The 18,486-nt window shown below is 37.4% G+C and overlaps 1 protein-coding gene across 1 annotated transcript in view; it reads left to right on the forward strand.

Annotated features, from left to right (window-relative positions):
* ipo7 (importin 7) overlaps positions 1 to 18,486 on the forward strand; it is a 56,954-nt gene that overhangs the window by 12,015 nt on the left and 26,453 nt on the right. Inside the window, exons 3-11 of the mRNA XM_072272611.1 lie at positions 6,714 to 6,867; positions 7,885 to 8,043; positions 8,458 to 8,614; positions 12,534 to 12,623; positions 14,292 to 14,386; positions 14,955 to 15,039; positions 15,746 to 15,880; positions 16,487 to 16,586; positions 17,404 to 17,480. Coding sequence (XP_072128712.1) covers positions 6,714 to 6,867; positions 7,885 to 8,043; positions 8,458 to 8,614; positions 12,534 to 12,623; positions 14,292 to 14,386; positions 14,955 to 15,039; positions 15,746 to 15,880; positions 16,487 to 16,586; positions 17,404 to 17,480 — 1,052 coding nt within the window. The remainder of the gene's footprint in view (positions 1 to 6,713; positions 6,868 to 7,884; positions 8,044 to 8,457; positions 8,615 to 12,533; positions 12,624 to 14,291; positions 14,387 to 14,954; positions 15,040 to 15,745; positions 15,881 to 16,486; positions 16,587 to 17,403; positions 17,481 to 18,486) is intronic.

Raw genomic sequence — 18,486 nt, forward strand, 5'->3', positions numbered from 1 at the left:
AAGAGCAAGGTGTTCTGCATCAGTCAGTGTGACTTCCACAGAGCCCTGATCTCAGCATCATCGAGGCTGTCTGGGATTACCTGGAGAGACAGAGGCAAGTGAGACAGCTGAAGTTTGCTGAAGAACTTTGGCAAGTTCTGCAAGATGCTTGGAACAACCTACCAGACAATTTTCTTATGCAACTGCATGGCATGGTAGTGTACCTAAGAGAATTAATGCAGTTTTAAAGGCAAAGGGAGGGGGTTCACACTAAATATTGATTTGATTTAGTTTTTTTACTGTTTACTGCTCTCTGTAGTATTAGAAACTTCACATTGTTATTTTTGCTTTACAGGTTTCTTTTTTACATATTGTTAAGAGTTTTGCACAGTGCTGTAGGTTAGAATGTGTTCCTGAGATGGAGGTTGTAATCTTAGTTAGCAGATGTGTACTAAGAAGTTCCACTTGAGATCAGCTGTGACCATAGGTGCAATTGCTAACATGAGGAATGGGTGGGTTTGGGAAACTGTTTTGTAAGAGTCCAAGTGGTCATGCCTGTGGCTATCCTGTTCCCCAATTTAAAGGTATTAACATAGATTGAGAAAATTAGTTATTGGGCTGATACTAAAGATGGGAAATAAACCATTTGTTCTCAAGTTGGCAGGTTGTGATCAGGTGGGACAACAAAAATCTGTGTTTAAGTCCCAGCTAGTCATAATGTATAGCTGGCTGGTATAGCGGTATCAGCACTGGATTTCGAGGTGAATGGTCCCGAATTCGAATCCGGCTGGCCCCTTGCCATCTGTACTGGGCTGAGCATTGAGCTAGCAACTCTGTATCATAAAAAAAAAGAGTCAAATGCTATGAAAACAGTAAAAATGCTGCCCGATGCGCCACAAGGCGTGAAAAGAACAACAGCAATTCATAATCTATATTAATAAGTGGTTTACAGTGTGGCAGGTAGAAAATTAAGTTCATCACTTTGACACAAAAAAAACAGTCCTCGTTAGATATTGACATGCTGGTGTGTATAAGAACATCTGAGTATTTTAAATAAGTTACTGTTGCCCAATTTGTAGATGCAGTAAGTGATTGGGAGAGAAAATGGTATGTTAGCATTTGTTATGAAAGTGTTTCATTATAGAAGTAAAAAAAAACCTTATTGCAATTGTGTAAGGCCTTTGAGACTGCATCCAATGTATTTAGTGCTGTTTTGATCTTATGCAAGAATTGATAAACTTACTGTGGAAGGAGAATTTTGCTGGTGTCACTTTTTCTACTTTCAGAATTTGCAGTTTTACTTTGGAGTTTCACTTCCATATCTGAAAGTTTATCTGTTTTAAAATAAAATGGTTATAAACATTCTTCTTTCTCTTAATTGTCAACTATTGTGGCATCCAAAGAACGTTGTTTGAATGGCCAATTTTTACATATAAATTTTGTCAGTGGGCATTTTCATTTTTAGGGCAGTGGTCAAACTAGCAAACCTCCCTGGTACTATGCTTATTCACCATCTATTTTTCAAAGGGAACACAAGGTGATTCTTATGATCATTACCCACACTGAACTTTCCATTCAGAATAATTGTCTTGAAACTACAAACAGATGTGCCTATACATAATGCAAGTGTGTTTTGTAACTCCAATATCTTCTCTGTTTCAAAATTAGGTCTAAAAGTACAAGGGACAGGAATGAAATTGTGATTATCTAAGCTGTGGCACACTGCAAAAGACCTTTGATAAAATTGACCAGAGCATTCTTGAAGTTGAGCTAAAATGCAGGAAGTTCCCAAAGTGTTTTCTGAGTGCTTTTAAATTTCAGTTGCAGCTGATGGGATGGCACATGCACATGGGTTTGTTAAACCTCTTGTAAGCAAGATAAAATGGTATTAATATACTGCATATGTGAAAGACAGACTGAATAAGTACTGATGAGATATATCTTGATATAGGTTAAATTTTACTGCAGAAAGCTGTGACAAGAATACACATAGATTAAGATGTAGCTGTCCTGTGCTGGCACCAGTGGGATCAGCAGTTGGTCTGCCACCTGTCTTCAGGAGAGAGAGATAAGGAAAACAATGGAGCAGCATTTGGAGATGTGTAATGAAGGGACGGGGGAAGAGAGAGTAACAGAAGGAGAGAGCTGTCAAGATCGGCTCCCCCTTTGAACCCTGAACTGTTTGAAGTGATGGACAGGCTATACCCCAGCAGGGGGATAAAAAGGGACAGGTTCGCTAAGGCAAGACACACACGACACCCGAGGTAACGAGACCCTGGAAGCGGTGCGTCTCTCACAAGTCGGTGGGAAGTTTTGGAAGGCCGGTTGCGGGACCAGGCCATAGACGCACAGGGTGGAAAGGCACGATCGGCGGGAACCTGGTGTGTGTCCACCCTTGCCTGGGTGCCGGGTTCACCGCAGAGAAATGATCGTATCTGGAAACGGAGGGGTCACGGTCGGTGACCTCAGATGACATCACAAAGGACTCGCCCAAAAGCCGTTTTGAATATTCATTCGTTTTGCTCTCTCTCTCCTTCCCTCCACTGTCTGCAAACTGAACTGAACTAGATTGAACTGAACTTTGCGTCACTTTGAAACTGGTCATTTACCCCTAGAAAATGATAGAGCTTGATTGATCCTGTTATCTTAATTCTGTGTACATGTGTGTTTATCATTGCTGAACTGTTGCATTTATTATCCTTTTGATTAGAGTACTGTGTTACTTGTTTCGTTAATAAAACTTTCTTAGTTCTAGTAATCCAGACTCCAACTGAGTGATCCATTTCTGCTGGTTTGGCAACCCAGTTACGGGGTACGTAACAAAGCAACTTCATTCATAGAGCAACTTGTGTTTGACTCACACTTTAAAAACAAACCAACTTGACAAAGTATTAATGTTCCCATGCTTTTCTTACTTCAAAAGTTTTTTCAAGTTGAGAATTTCTGTGTATTTTCCTGCATTCATAATCTTGTATCCAATGTTCACGTGCTTGTTTGTGTTTGTTGCTCTTGTTATCTGTGCCTATAATAAAAACTCTTTCCAACTCCTCCATGATTGGCCACTTTTTGCTGTCAGTACCATAGCATGCTGATGTGCAAATAAATACTGGTTGTTTGCATATGCGTAAATCAAGCTGTGAAGCATTTACTAACCTGTGTATAAATATATGGTAAATTCGTGAGCTTTCTCAGTGTTCTCAGTTGCAAAGGATTTAACTCTGCCAGGGTTGCATTGTGAACACTGTGATACCTGAGAAAACCAGATCCTCGTTTAGTTATGTGTTAATAAATGATATGTTAATAGAAGTGAACTTGAGTAGCAACATATGGGGGAGGTGAGAACAAATATTGTAGGTGTAGGAAATCTTCAAAGACAAAACTAAAAGAAACACAAAATGCTGGAACTCAGCAAGTCAAGCTGTATATTTGGAAAGATTGAGTCAGACAAGATCTTTATGAATAAAGTGTTAAACATTTTGGGTCAATATCCTTAACAGAATTTGTCAAGTGTAAAAGGTGATGTCATATTTTGCCTTTGCTTTTGTTTTTGTTCTTTTGTTCTGTTACAACTGAAGTTCTTGATTTTAACACTTGAACCTATATTAATTTTTATGTCTCATGCTGTATTGCTGCTACAAATCAAAAACAATTCATGGCATATATGGTTAACTTGCAGGTTGAGTCAGTGGTGAGGAAGACAACTGCAATGTTAGCATTCATTTCAAGAGGTCTAGAATACAAGAGCAGGGCTATGATGCTGAGGCTTTATAAGGCACTGGTGAGACCTCACTTTGAGTATTGTGAACAGTTTTGGGCTCCTCATCTAAGAAAAGATGTGCTGGCATTGGAGAGGGTTCAGAGGAGGTTCACAGGGATGATTCCAGGAATGAAAGGGTTATCCTACGAGGAACATTTGTTGGCTCAAGGTCTGTACTTGCTGGAATTTAGAAGGATGGGGGTGGGGGGATCTCATTGAAACCTTTCAAATGTTGAAAGGCATAGAGTAGATGTGGAAAGGATATTTCTCTTGGTGGAGGAGTCTAAGACAAGAGGGCACAACCTCAGGATAGTGGGGCATCCATTGAAAACAGCTGCGGAGAAATTTCTTTAGCCAGAGGGTGGTGAATTTGTGGAATTTGTTAACGCAGGCGGCTGTGGAGGTTGGGTATATTTAAGGCAAAGCTTGATAGGTTCTTGATTGGACACAGTACCAAAGATTAGAGAGAGAAAGCTGGGCAGTGGAGCTGAGGAGGGGAAAAACATTATCAGTCATGATTGAATGGCAGAGCAGATTTGATGGGCCAAATGGCTAAATTCTGCCCCTATGTCTTATGTGATTTACCTCTGATTCAGTCAGCATAATCATTTTTAAGGTCTTGAAGGTTAAGTAATCATAATTGTCGTCATTCAGAGTTGAATGACAGTATGTACCATTTAAAGACTTATTTGTGCTTCTGCAACAGCACCTCAAAGTAAATTTATTATCAAAATACACATATGTCACCATATATAACCCTGAGATTCATTTTCTTGGACTTAACCAGGGACTTATAACACAAAGGACAAGATTGGCATTATATAGGAACACCACCACCTGTGTGTTTCCCCTCGAGTCACACATTTTGACTTGAAGAATTTTTTTTTCAGTGGATCCAACTTTTGGAACTCCCTTCCCAACAGCATTCATTGGTGTATTTTCACTAGAAAGGCTACAGTGCTTCAGAATGGTGGCTTACCATCACCTTCAAGGGCAGTAACTGCTGGCCTCGCCAGCAGTCTTCACACCCTAAGAAAGAAATGAAGAGTTAACTACTGGAAATTATTCAAGTTTCTTTGCTTTTTGATTTATAGTTATTTTATTTGTTTGCAGAAGCATCTAGCTGTTTCATAGTACTTGGAGCATTTATTTCAAAATTAGCTTTCACATAAATAATCTCATTTTTGAGATCAGTACAGCTCTGCATAAAGATCAGTATCGACATTGTGGGCTATTTAAAAAAAACACTTTTGTACTCTATAACATTGGTACAGTGCCTTTTCATTTTTTTATTAATGTTAGCAAAGACAGGTTATTTTCCTGTTTAAGTCATATTGTTTTGCCTTATAAATACAATGTGGGTTTTAATGCTTGCTTTTCAGAGTACCGGCCTTTAGTACAAGTAGCTAAATTTTATGTAAGCAAAGGGGAGATGAAAAATATGATTTAAAAATTGAGTAGCAGCTGACGGAAACTACACAAGCTGCTGCCTTTCTACCCAGAGTTTCCTTTGCAGTGTGTCTTTGTAAAGAGAATTAGGATAGAAACACACAGAACACAGTACATGGCTGAACTTGTGTGATTTCTAGACATGCTTTCAAGAAAGCTGGGACATATCAATTCAGGTTAAGTCACCTTTTAATGTGATATTCACTCTTTTGAAAATAACAAAAATGCTGTTTCCTTCCTTCACTGTTTTACTACTGTTGCAGCATCAGAGTAAAATCTTGGCTTACTCATCTATTTTTGCCACCGTATTTCCTTTTATTTTCTATGTGATTTGACACTGAATTAATTGTTCTGACTGGTATTTCCTGGCTCATACCCTATGGCGCTCATTAATGATTTTTCTATCTGCCTCATAAAGTTAGTTTACAGTTGCTGAACCTGTTTGCACTGGTTTCAGATTTCCAATAGAGGGCTCCTTTCTGAAATGTTATTTAAATACAGTAAATTGCATTGCAAATTCTTTTAGACCCATGATGCACACAACAGGACCTTCCTACTGAAAATGGTAGTGCCTGTTGGGCAAAGCTTTGACAGCTGGTTAAATCATATCCTAAGACTTCCCAGCTGTCAAAAGACTTCAAATGTCTTGGATATTCATAAACATTGAAAGTAACCAAAAACTCTTAATTCATCAGTTTTGCTACTTTTTAAATAAATCCAAATGAAATTTAAATGTATTTAATTATTTTACTTTATTAAAATCAGTTTAAGAAATTTAAATTATTTGAAACTGCCTATCATCATAGAGCAGTTTCTTTTGAAATGAAACTTTGAAGCTATGCTCAGTTAAATTAGCGGACTTTTGGTGTAACTTCTAATACACCAGAAGTACAGAGGACTGTAAGAAGATTTGGTTTTCAGTCTTTGCATTAAATGCACATTTGTATTTTGGGTCAATGATATGGCCTTCCTGGTTTAAAAAAAAATACCATTGCAATAAAAAGTCTGGATAAGCAGATCAACAACGAGTGATATTAATTTGTTGCCTAGAACTAAATGCAACATGTAAAAGATGTGGAAATATCTGATTCACTCAGGTAATTTAAATCATTATGATTTTTGGGTCTGTATGTTGATCAGCTTCTGAAATTATCAGGTTACAACTTGCGGTTTTACATCTTGAATTTGGGTTCAAGGCCCACTCCAGCGACATAAACATATTCTGGTGTTTCGATTCTGCACGAGTTTGCATGAAGGAACTGGTTGTGAAGCCCAACAGATGTATTATTTAATTCAATTTTACTTTCTATCATCTTTTTTAACATAATTTTTATATTCCTTGTTCTTTTGTGGGGTTTTGATTAATTCACGTGCAATTTTGGTTTCCTTTTGTTCTCTGTCCAATCAAATGCAAATATTTAGTACCATATGTAGTCTTTTCTACATTATTTTTTCTACTTCTAAAACTAGAAATCATTAACCATTGGTAGCCGATGTGATATAATTTCAAATCTATTAAATCTCTTAGGTGTAATTTACTTGAAAAATACAATTACACAATTCTGGGCTGAGCGTGAAGCTGGTTCAGGTGATGTACCATCATTTACAATACCAGAGGAAGATCAACAGTTCATCCGTGACAATATTATAGAAGCTATAATTCAGTCACCGGAGTTGATAAGGTTGGTAATTTTTTTTTAAAAACTTAATTTGTAGTAACCGTACTATATGTGTGGCTAAAATAAAATAGGAAGAGTAAATTATTGCTGTGATGCTATCTAAGTGCTTGATAGATTTAGGCTCTTACTATATGCGGTCCTTTTCAGTTTGGACCAAAATGTCGTCGATCAAAGTACAAGAGAAACAGTAGGCAGCTTTTAAGCTGATGGAGTTGAATTTGCTAGTGGTAATCCTAAGTATTACTTCAAAGCCACCTCTCCTTGAGTCCTTTTGTTTTTTACTTTTCCAAGGTCCATAATGGATCTTCATATATCCTTCGGAAATGTTTATCCTTTGGCAGTAGCTTTTATGGTACATGTTGAAGTCTTGTGGCTGGAGGTCAGGGCCTGATTTGACCACATTTTTTTCTGATACTGTCATACCCACATTACTGAAGAAGTCATGGCCAGAAGTCTTAATTTCGATTTATCTTCACTTGCTTGTTACTCTATTATTGTCCGTATCCAAATCCATAAGCATGTTTCATTGCAAGAAATTTTCATTCCACTGTATGTTGGTTGGAGTGACAAGTTGATGGAGGTAGCTTAGTACGCATAGTCCCATGTTCTCTTTCGGCCAGCGAAGGCCTGATTTCCCCACTCCCTTAAAGTATTTAGCATAATGGCTACTTGAGATGGGCACAAGAAATACTTAACACTAGCATAAACTTTTTGTAAGAGATGTAGACCATGAATGGGGAAAAGTATGAAAAAATAAAACGAGGAAAAAAGAGTTTAAAAACTGCACCCAAGCTGAGTGTAATTTGTACTTGGGTAGTGGGCAAATGCCGTAACTATTAGTGACATTTGTTATTTTGAATGTATTGGGATTTAGAATTTAAATGTGATTTATCAATGTTAAACAGTTAATTTTGAATTCCATATTTTGTTTAGCTGTAGAATTTAGATGCAATTTATTCTTGAAAATAGCTCGTGTTTCCTCAAATATTTTGAATTAATGCTGGTTTATTTTTGTTTTAGGGTACAACTTACAACGTGCATTCACCAAATAATCAAGCATGACTATCCTGGCAGGTGGCCAGCTGTTGTTGATAAAATTGGTTTCTACCTTCAATCTGACAACAGTGCCTATTGGCTTGGGATCCTTCTCTGTCTTCATCAGTTAGTGAAGAACTATGAGTAAGCTCTAGTATATATATTTGTTTGGAATGGTCTTGCTATGGTTATTGCAGCTGATAGTATTTAGTTTAGATCTGTGTGTTAAAAATCTACTTAACATATTTCCCAACCATTTACTCAACTTCCTCCAACCTTCATTTCCCAAAGTAACACTTCCAAGCAGAATGGGCTAAGTGGCCTAGCCTAAGTCTGCTCCAATGTGTTGTCGTCTAATGACATCTCGGTAGGTGGTTATTATTCATGCCATTGACATTTAAAGGATGCTGCAACCTCAGGCTCAGCCTACTTGGGGAAACTGTTCAAAATGGCAAATTGACCCAAAATGAGAGAGTGCACATTGCACATGTGTGAATAAGGATGCTTTTATGGTGTTGCTTTTCCTTTAATGCTGAATTATATTATGTGTGTTAACAGGTACAAGAAATCAGATGAGCGTAGTCCATTGGTGGCAGCTATGCAGCACTTCTTGCCAATGATGAAAGATCGATTTGTCCAACTTCTCCCAGATCCTTCAGACCACTCTGTCCTCATTCAAAAGCAAATCTTCAAAATTTTCTATGCACTTGTTCAGGTATTGGAATAGAAAATAAAATGGCTTTATTAACACTATGTGTTCCCCAGTTAACTAATCCAGCAACTTTGAATATGGTTACTCTCTCCGTACCCAATTAACAAAATGTTTATTTAAAGGAAACTGTCAGTCTTGAGTATGCACAGACCAGACCACCCCTAGTTCATTGTTCTGTGTAAGTTCCTGCCATCTGTTTATGAAAGGCAACTTCCATTTGGTGTAAAGGTCCTTGAGCCAGGGGGCATATCTGGTAATGTTCCTTTTCCCGTGGTCACATCTCTGTTAACACATTGACTTGCATCATTTTTTTGCAGGACAGCTGAAAAATTTTGTGTCTACAACAGAAAAGTTATTTGAGGTTATGTAATGTGAACAGATACTAATTTTGTATGACATAATGGTCTAATACAATGTCTTGTGGTTGAGGAGATCATCTGCTGACTCTTTCCTCCATCTTTCTTAGAAGTTTGCATAGATTCGGCATGTCACCTAAAACTTTGATACACTTCTATACATATACAGTGGAGAGTGTTCTGATTACCTGCTATGGAGATGCCCAAGAACAGGAACATTATATGATATGTATGTACAGCATCTGAAATACATCTTATGGAAATGATTGTTTGATGATGAACTTCAATAAAAAATAAATTACAAAAAAAAAGAAAGCAGAGGATACAGCCCGGTCCATCACAGATAAGTCCACCTCTGCACTGGGCACATTTACATGGAGTTTGCCGCAAGGAAGCAGCAACCATCATTTCAGACCCTCACCATCCGGGCATGCTCTCCACACCAACAAATTCAGGAATGGTTATTACCCTACAACCACCAAGCTCCGGAACTGGCATGGAAACATCACTCACCACAACTCCGAACTGATTACACAACCTACAGGCTCACTTTCAAGGACACTACTGCTCGTTCTTAGTATTATTTAGTTTTTTTTATTTATATATTTTCTTATTTTTCACATTGGTTGTTTGTCAGTCTCTATGTATAGTTTGTCATAAATTCTGCTGTATGTCTATATTTTTCTGCAAAAACCTGCAAGAAAATGAATGTCAAGATAGTATATGGCAACATATATGTACTTTGCTAATAGATTTACTTTGACTCAGTAAGGGACACCTGCTCTGGATGTGATGAAGCTCACTTTTGGGATGACACACTAGATTTCCTACATTTTTGTTGATTTATTGTCTGTTTCGAGCATTGAGAAAGCAGAAAGTCTCTTCAGTCCAAATAGCACTTTAATTTCACTTTACATGTGAAATTACTAAACTTTGGGAGATGAAATGGAGTTTGAAACTGAAAAAGGTCAATTTAAAAGAAATTGAAATATGCATCGTGTATACATATTTACTTAATCCAAATTGCATGTCTTTTGGTAAAATTGTTAAGACCAAAATAACATGAAAGTTGTAATAATTATGGAGAAAGGAATGGAATATGTTGATGGAATGAAATGTGTAGTCAGAGGAGACTTGTCTGGGCATAAGCACAGGTATAGATCTTATGACGTTACCAGTCTTGGTCTGTGCTGTAAAATTACATGTGTTTATGTACTTGGTTCTATTTTTAGATTATTTGCTAAAATGGTGAGTAATAATTCAAATCCTAGACTTGATTGTTAAATCACCAATGTATGATTAGAGAGTTCAGTTAATTTTGATAACTGCAGCTGAACTAGCAAACAGTATATGGATTGATAACAAGAATGTTTAACAATCCTCCAAGAGGACCACAACCTTGTGGTTTGGAGGCCTGTGTGCCTTAATGACCCATGGCTGGAGTCGGGGCTTTATGCTTTGCTCTTGATAGGGTCACTCATGTAAAACAGGTCAAAGGGTAGAGGCCAGACTAAGAACGGTCCGACGATCCTCCAGGTTCGGGAGTTCAGCTCAGGACTAATAACTTCTACATGTGTGCAACGGTATTGCTGAGTCTCAACCCGGGACTTGCTTGAATGGCAGTAAACTGAGAGGAAGCTACTGACAGGATGAAGGAAGTCATGAACACTAGCAGAGATGGAGGACCTTCATTGCTGCTCTAAACACTAGTGGCGTAATGGGCAAAAGAAGAAGAAAGTGCTCAACAATGAGTTGGATTTTTGAACTATGTGGGAGTAAGGGATCTTGGGGCAAAGTGCAGCAAGGTGATGATCGGATCACTTATTTGTATTATGATTGTAGTTGTTTGGTGTTGTTAAACTAGGTAGCTTGCCTTGGTGTGTCGACATTATTCTTCTATGCTGCCTCCTGCTGTTCTTCATAGAATCTGGGTAATACCGGCAAGACCAGTATCTATTGCCCATCTTAGGCCGAGGGTAGTGGTGAGTTGTTCCCTTGAATTGGCGTAGTCTTTCTGGTAATATGTTCATTATGTTGTATCATATACACAGTGGATTCCAGTTAATTGGGGCACATCAGGATCAGTACATTTTGGCCTAATTAAGCAATGGCCTAATTAGCTGAAGTTTCATGGAAATAGTTAAAGGTATAAAAAAGACAAACTACCATTTAACTGAGTAACAAACTATGTATTTAAAAATACAGAACAGATTGAAGCACTACCAATACTACTAGAGTACTATAAAACTGTATGCATTCCTGATAGTTGGAGGAATTCATTCAGTGTATGCTGCCGTGTTCTTTTGACTTGCTGTAAATGAACAAAATCAGCACAGGTACCTTTTGCAAATAATGGACTGGCTTCATATAATGCTGTCAATGATTGCACCCTCCAAATCTTCAATTTCTTTGCAACATTCAAGCTGATTGTCAATACCTTCAAATTCTACGTAGTTCTTAACTTGTTGAAGTAGTGAAATTGTATCATTTTACTCCCAGCTATTTCTGACATCTAAGCCTAGAATGCTTGAAGCTGCAGTGAGCAAATTGTCATGCTGCTTATTTCTCATTAACTATCAGTGACAAAAATAACTGCTCTTTGAACACAAACACATGCAACTGATGCTATTAAAAGCTGCTTGTTCTAAGCATGTTGTAATGTTTAATGGCCACACAAGTGCACGCAACTGACGCTAGTTAGAAACTGTTCGAAAACAGTCTTCTGTTCCAAATAAATGAAAGGAATCCTGGCTATTTTCCAGATTGGTTTTTGTTCTTTAAGGGCTGTCCCAAATAAGCGACTGCCCCAATTAACCGGAATCCACTGTAGTTTCAGCAATTTGGCATGGTAACTGAAAAAGTAATGATTAATCTTGAAGACACATAAGGAACTTGTAAGTGGTATACAGTGCATCTACAGCATTCATCATTTTTGGTAGAGGTTGCAGCTCAGGAATGGATTGGCAATTTCAGTGGAAATGCTTGAGAATAAGACTCATCAGTAGGTGAGATATTTACCACATGATACCTTGCTTCTGAAACAGGCATTTCTCTGTAGAGAGCAATAGTTAACATTTCAGGGCAATGGCCCTTCGTATCCTGCCTCCACTCTTCTTGGCACAATAGTTGTGTGGCAAATCAAGTTTTTGATTAATGTCAGGAGCAGGTGGTTTGATTCCTTCTTATTGAAGATGGCCAGTACCTGAAATTTATATGGCACAAATGTTACCTTGCACTTCTCACCCTGTGCTTTACACCCTTGTTCGGAGAAACATTGACTTGTTTCTATATACAATGTATGGTTATACATGTTATATACTTGTATATAGTTAAGTGACAACAAACTTATTCCTGAATGTTATTTAGGGCCATACACAGGCAGGTATGGAGTGCTCTATTTACTTGATACCGTGGTTTGAAATGCACCATGTAGCAGGCCCATTTTGACTTGTTCTGTTGTGTTTATGCCACGGATCAACAGTGTCCCATCAATTACTCATTTTGAATGAAGTGAATCGTATAGACTGAACTTGAAACTTCTAATGAGTTTTATTTTCTGATTACAGTACACTTTACCATTGGAGCTAATAAACCAACAAAACCTTACAGAATGGATGGAAATTCTGAAAACCGTTGTTGATAGGGATGTTCCTCCTGTAAGTTATTCTTTTTTCATTTTTTAGCTCTCTTCCTTTCTCAGTTTGCTGAAATATACTGTATAAATTGTATATTAAGACCCTCTTAACTAAGGTGTATGGTTATTCTTTATACTTCATTGTCGCCAGACAATTGGTACTAGAACATATAATCATCACAGCGATATTTGATTCTGCGCTTCCCACTCCCTGGATTACAAACATTAAATATTAAAAATAGTAAAAATTAGTAAATATTAAACATTTATATTATAAATCATAAACAGAAAATAGAAAAATGGAAAGTAAGGTAGTGCAAAAAAAACCGAGAGGCAGGTCCAGATATTTGGAGGGTACGGCCCAGATCCAGGTCAGGATCCGTTCAGCAGTCTTATCACAGTTGGAAAGAAGCTGTTCCCAAATCTGGCCATACGAGTCTTCAAGCTCCTGAGCCTTCTCCCGGAGGGAAGAGGGACGAAAAGTGTGTTGGCTAGGTGGGTCGTGTCCTTGATTATTCTGGCAGCACTGCTCCGACAGCGTGCGGTATAAAGTGAGTCCACGGGCGAAAGATTGGTTTGTGTGATGTGCTGCGTCGTGTTCACAATCTTCTGCAGCTTCTTCCGGTCTTGGACAGGACAACTTCCATACCAGGTTGCGATGCACCCTAGAAGAATGGTGCATCTATAAAAATTTAGTGAGGGTTTTAGGGGACAGGCCAAATTTCTTTAGTTTTCTCAGGAAGTAAAGGTGCTGGGTGGCCTTCTTGGCAGTAAACTCTACTTGGACCAAGTCAGGTCATTTGTGATATTGACCCCAAGGAACTTAAAGCTTTTGACCTGTTCCACTTGCGCTCCACCAATGTAAATTGGGTCATGCGGTCCGCTACTCCTTCTGAAGTCAACAACCAATTCCTTTGTCTTGCTGATGTTGAGGGATAGGTTATTGTCTTCACACCATGCCACCAGGTTCTTAATTTCCTCTCTCTACTCAAACTCATCATTACCCGAGATACGGCCTGCAATTGTTGTGTCATCAGTAAACATATATTGAGTTTGATGGAAACTTGGCTACACAATCATGGGTGTACAGTGAGTACAGCAGGGGGCTGAGTACACAGCCTTGCGGGGCACCGGTTAATTAATAAAGATGAAGTGAAATTAAAAATGAAGCTTTTTGGGGAGGGTGATGAAACAATTTAGATTTTAAAGTTTTGAAGCCATCATAATAATAAAGGTTAAGTTCTAAGTTTGTGGGAATTCAATAACATGTTGTTAATTCTCATTAATAGTGATATTTTAACTATGGGGTGTTTTTCCATTCCCAAGTAACAAACTTAGACTAACAATTAGTTCTTAATACAAGTGAAGTGAACTTATTTTTGAGTGACCCGTTTGACCAGTCTAGTACAAGTAAAATACGGCTTTTTAATTTTTTCCGCTTTTCCTATAATGTTTCTTAAATAACTTTGAAATACCATGTTTTATTTAGAAGTAAGTATTCCTTGGTTTTTCTTTTCTCATTTTCTAAAAATAAGCAGTAATATATAAAATAAACTTGTTCTTGATTGAATTATTTACTGTAAAGATTTATTCAATAGCCAGTTATTGAAACCAAGCATTGTATACTCTTCAGACATTTTGCTGGTATGGATATGTTTTCTATAGGCATTTATAATTTGTTGATTTTAAGGAAACACTCCAAGTTGATGAAGATGATCGACCAGAGCTTCCTTGGTGGAAGTGTAAAAAATGGGCGTTGCACATCTTGGCCAGATTGTTTGAACGGTGAGAGTTTTCAATGCACTGTTTCATGAATATAAAGTTATACAAATTTGTTTCTTTTTCCCAATTACATCACTTTACCTAAAATAATAAAATAAACACTTGAATCAAATTATTCATGCTTGTGTCAGATTCAGGTTCACATTTATTTATCATGTGTACATCAAAACATACAGTGAAATTCGTTGTTTCTGTTAACAACCAACACACCCAAGGATGTGCTGGGGGCAGCTTGCAAGTGTCACCACACATTCTGGCATCGACAGAGCGCACCCACAGTATTCAGCAGAACAACACAAATAGCAGCAATAGCAAAACAAGTTAGTAACGGCAAAACAAGCCCCTTTCCCATCCTTCCCACTCACAACAACAGAAAGGGCTCCAACCTCAGGACAGGCCATCAAATCAAACCTCAGTGTTGACATTGGAGCTACAAGAGTCCCTGAGTGATCAACAAGCCAAATTGGTATTGTACTGTCATTGTTGCTGAACTCCTTTCAAATGAACTGCATGGAAAAACTCAAAAGGGTATTTAAAAGAATCACTTCTGAAATATGTTTACATTCACCAGATATGGAAGTCCGGGTAATGTTTCCAAAGAGTACAATGAATTTGCTGAAGTATTCCTCAAAGGTTATGCTGTCAGTATCCAGCAGGTACGGTGTCATTTCAACCCTCTTTCTTATTTTGCATTTTTCTGAGAAGTGATGCTTTCTCCTGTTTGTTTTGTCTTCAGCTTATCCCTCCCAGTTAATAAATACCTTAGCATTTTTCAGAGTAAAAAATATACAGGGTTATTTGGTGGAGAATCTGTTTTCAGAACTTGGTGTTTATTTTCATCCAAAGCTGTTTGTTGTTAAATTAACATACGTGCACTTAAAACTTACACAAGCTGCAACAGCTGTCATACCATGTTGATCTTGTTCTGGTATTCATGGAGACAGTGAGTGAAGGAAAGAGTCTGGTGGTTGTGCAGTGGCTTTTGTTTCTGTTTCAGAATGTCCCAAAATGCTTTGCAGGTGATAATTTTAGTTGCAGTCATAGATAACGTGTGAGAGTAGTCTATTCTTACACAGCCAGTTTCCATTAAGCCTTGTGCTAATACCCAGAAAAGTTGTTTGAAGAATAAAATTTGATCATAACTCCGGGTAACTCCAGTTTTAATCTAAAATATTTTCATTTGATGCACTCACCAGGTACGCTATGTAATATGTCTTATGAAAGATGTATTATTGGACTGTCCCAATACTCTCCCAAATTCTTACTCTGGATCCATCTGTTTTGACCATGTGATTTCAGACTTTTGTACTAGATATTATTAAAGTGTATGTAATAGATATTAATCAGTTTATCCTGTTACAGGTACTGTTGAAAGTTTTGTATCAGTACAAAGAGAAACAATATGTAGCTCCTCGTGTATTGCAGCAAACACTGAACTACATTAACCAGGGGATTGCTCATGCTGTTACTTGGAAGAATTTAAAACCCCATATTCAGGTGCTTGTACTACTTTTGTAGTTTAATATGTTTTCTAATTGGTTCTGAACAGTAGCTATATAAAATACACTGTAACTATTATTTTAAAATATTTTGTTTTTGTATGTTTTGTTTTTATTTCTATGTTCAAACTTAGTACACATGACTACGTAACATTGAAATTCTCAGCTCCAAGTTCAGGTTTGTTGACATGGACATTATACCCAACATATTAATAATGCATTGAAAATTAGTGTTTTGCAGCTACAACACAATACATTAGAACCATGAAAAACAAATTGTATAAATGTAAATTAACATGGTTCATATCATGGCTCTGGGGAACAGTAACTGCTTTCTGAGATGAGGTTTCTATTATTAATCAGATAATTCTGGTAAATATATTGAGCTGTGGTAATGTTAGTGTTAATTTTCTGAAAACTGGGCAGTCATGATTTGCTCATGAGGAATTTGTGTAAGTTATTAAAAGGCTTTAATATCAGCTGTGCTGTACCTCAGCAAGAATTGCCCTTAGGAAATGGCAAGCAATACTGAAATTGTTCATTAGGTTTACTAACTACTGATTTTTATTTTGATAAATTAATTTAATCTATTTGTATTTCATAGGGCATTATCCAGGATGTTGTCTTCCCCTTGATGTGCTACACAGATGCTGATGAAGAGCTCTGGCAAGAGGATCCATACGAGTATATTCGAATGAAATTTGGTAAGTGGTGCTGTTTACTCAACTTGTGGGAATGAAAATTACGTGGCTTTTTGAAATAATGGCTTTTGCATCAAATATCTCAAGTTTTAGGTTTACCAATTTGCTACTGAAATTATGATTTCAGTATTGGTTTTGTTGTTCCCATCTTCATCATCATTATTGACTGTAGTATGGTTTCACTTGCTATGTGTTGCAAATAGAATTTTTAAAAATCCATGTATGCTTAGTTCATGTTGAGTATAAACAATGTGTAGCAGTAAGGTCTCATTCACATTTACAACAGAGTTCTTCATATTGAGTAAGGTTGGGCTCCAATATATCTTCAGCTCTAAGGAAACTAAATTTGTCTGTTTTCCAAGACTAGCATGATCTCTCCGTCTCCTTTTCACCATCTACTCCTACTGATACAACCCCCATGGGGTGGGGATGGCGGGGGGGACCTTAAGACCCATGTGGCATTTTAGAATTGATAACTCAGCTCTGTTAAAACAAGTATTTGCTAATTTTTAAATTAACCCCAAGAAAAGATGGTTGCCACAGATAGTTTAGTATTTACTGTTTGAGTACATATGGAATAGCCTTACAACTCTTCAGTTGTTAAATTTAAAGCTGTTTAACAGACCAGTATTGTATAATGCAGTTAATATGTATAAGTTGTAGAAGTAATTTAGTTTGAGTTTGGCTCATTTAATGTTGTACTTAAAAAGTTAAAATTGGTAATGAGATTGGTGTTATTTTAACATTAAATGTTATGTACTTAAACATGTTTAATATGTAAATTGGTATTTAACCAGAATTTAAATTACTTTTGATATAGATGTCTTTGAAGACTTCATCTCTCCAACAACAGCTGCTCAGACTTTATTGTACACAGCCTGCAGTAAGAGGAAAGAAGTTAGTATTTTGAATTGGTGTTCTGAAGTTGCTATTACCCCAAGGTTTACAGCAGTCCCTGCTATATACCATAATTATTTACAAAGTAGTTTAAAATTGTACTGAAAATACAGTGGATTCTGGTTGATTGGGACACATCAGGACCAGTCCACTTAGACCCAGTTAAGCGGCTGTCCCAAATTAGCCCAAGTTTCATGGACATATTTAGAGAGGTATAAAAAATAAACTATTGTTTAACTGAGTAACAAATTATGTACAGTGCCTTGTAAAAGTATTCAGCCCCCAACCCTTTATTCACATAAATGATTATCACAACCAGGAATTTTGATCAATTTAACTGAGCATTTTTATTTGTGAATCACATGCAGCTGTTTTACACTGTAGAGCTCAAAAACCAGGAAAAATTGTAAAACATGAAAAACTAAAAAATTCAAAAACTGCAATGTCAGCAGTTGAAAAGTCTTCATCCCCCTTTGCTCAGTACTTAGTTGAACCACCTCTCGCAGCTATTACACTCAGTAGTCTTTGTGGTAAGTTTATTAGCTTTGCACAACGTAATGGTGCAGGATTTGCCCAATCTTCGCGAAATTGCACAAGTTGTGCCAGGTTATTTGGGGAGCAGCAGTGGACAAGAATCTTGAGGTCTTGACGGAGATGTTTGTTTGGATTAAGGTTAGGACTGACTGGGACACTCAAGGACATTAATTTTCTTCATTTGAAGCCACTCCACGGTTGCTCTGGTCGTATGCTTTGGGTCATTGTCCTGCTGAAAGGCAAACTTCCTCCCCAGCTTAAATGTTCTGGCAGAGGCTAGCAGGATTTTATCTAGGATCTTTCTGTATTTAGTAGCATTCATCTTCCCATCAATCCTGACCAGATTTCCAGTCACTGCTGCTGATGTGCAATATTAAATTTACACCTAGTCTCCCACAGGACCTTCTTCCATATCTTTACAGTACCTTCTAAGTGATGCTTTACAAAGTCTTTAGCGGCAAGGATATGCTTT

Source organism: Mobula birostris, chromosome 11, assembly GCF_030028105.1.
Source record: "Mobula birostris isolate sMobBir1 chromosome 11, sMobBir1.hap1, whole genome shotgun sequence".
In the NCBI taxonomy this organism is placed as follows: Eukaryota; Metazoa; Chordata; class Chondrichthyes; order Myliobatiformes; family Myliobatidae; genus Mobula; species Mobula birostris.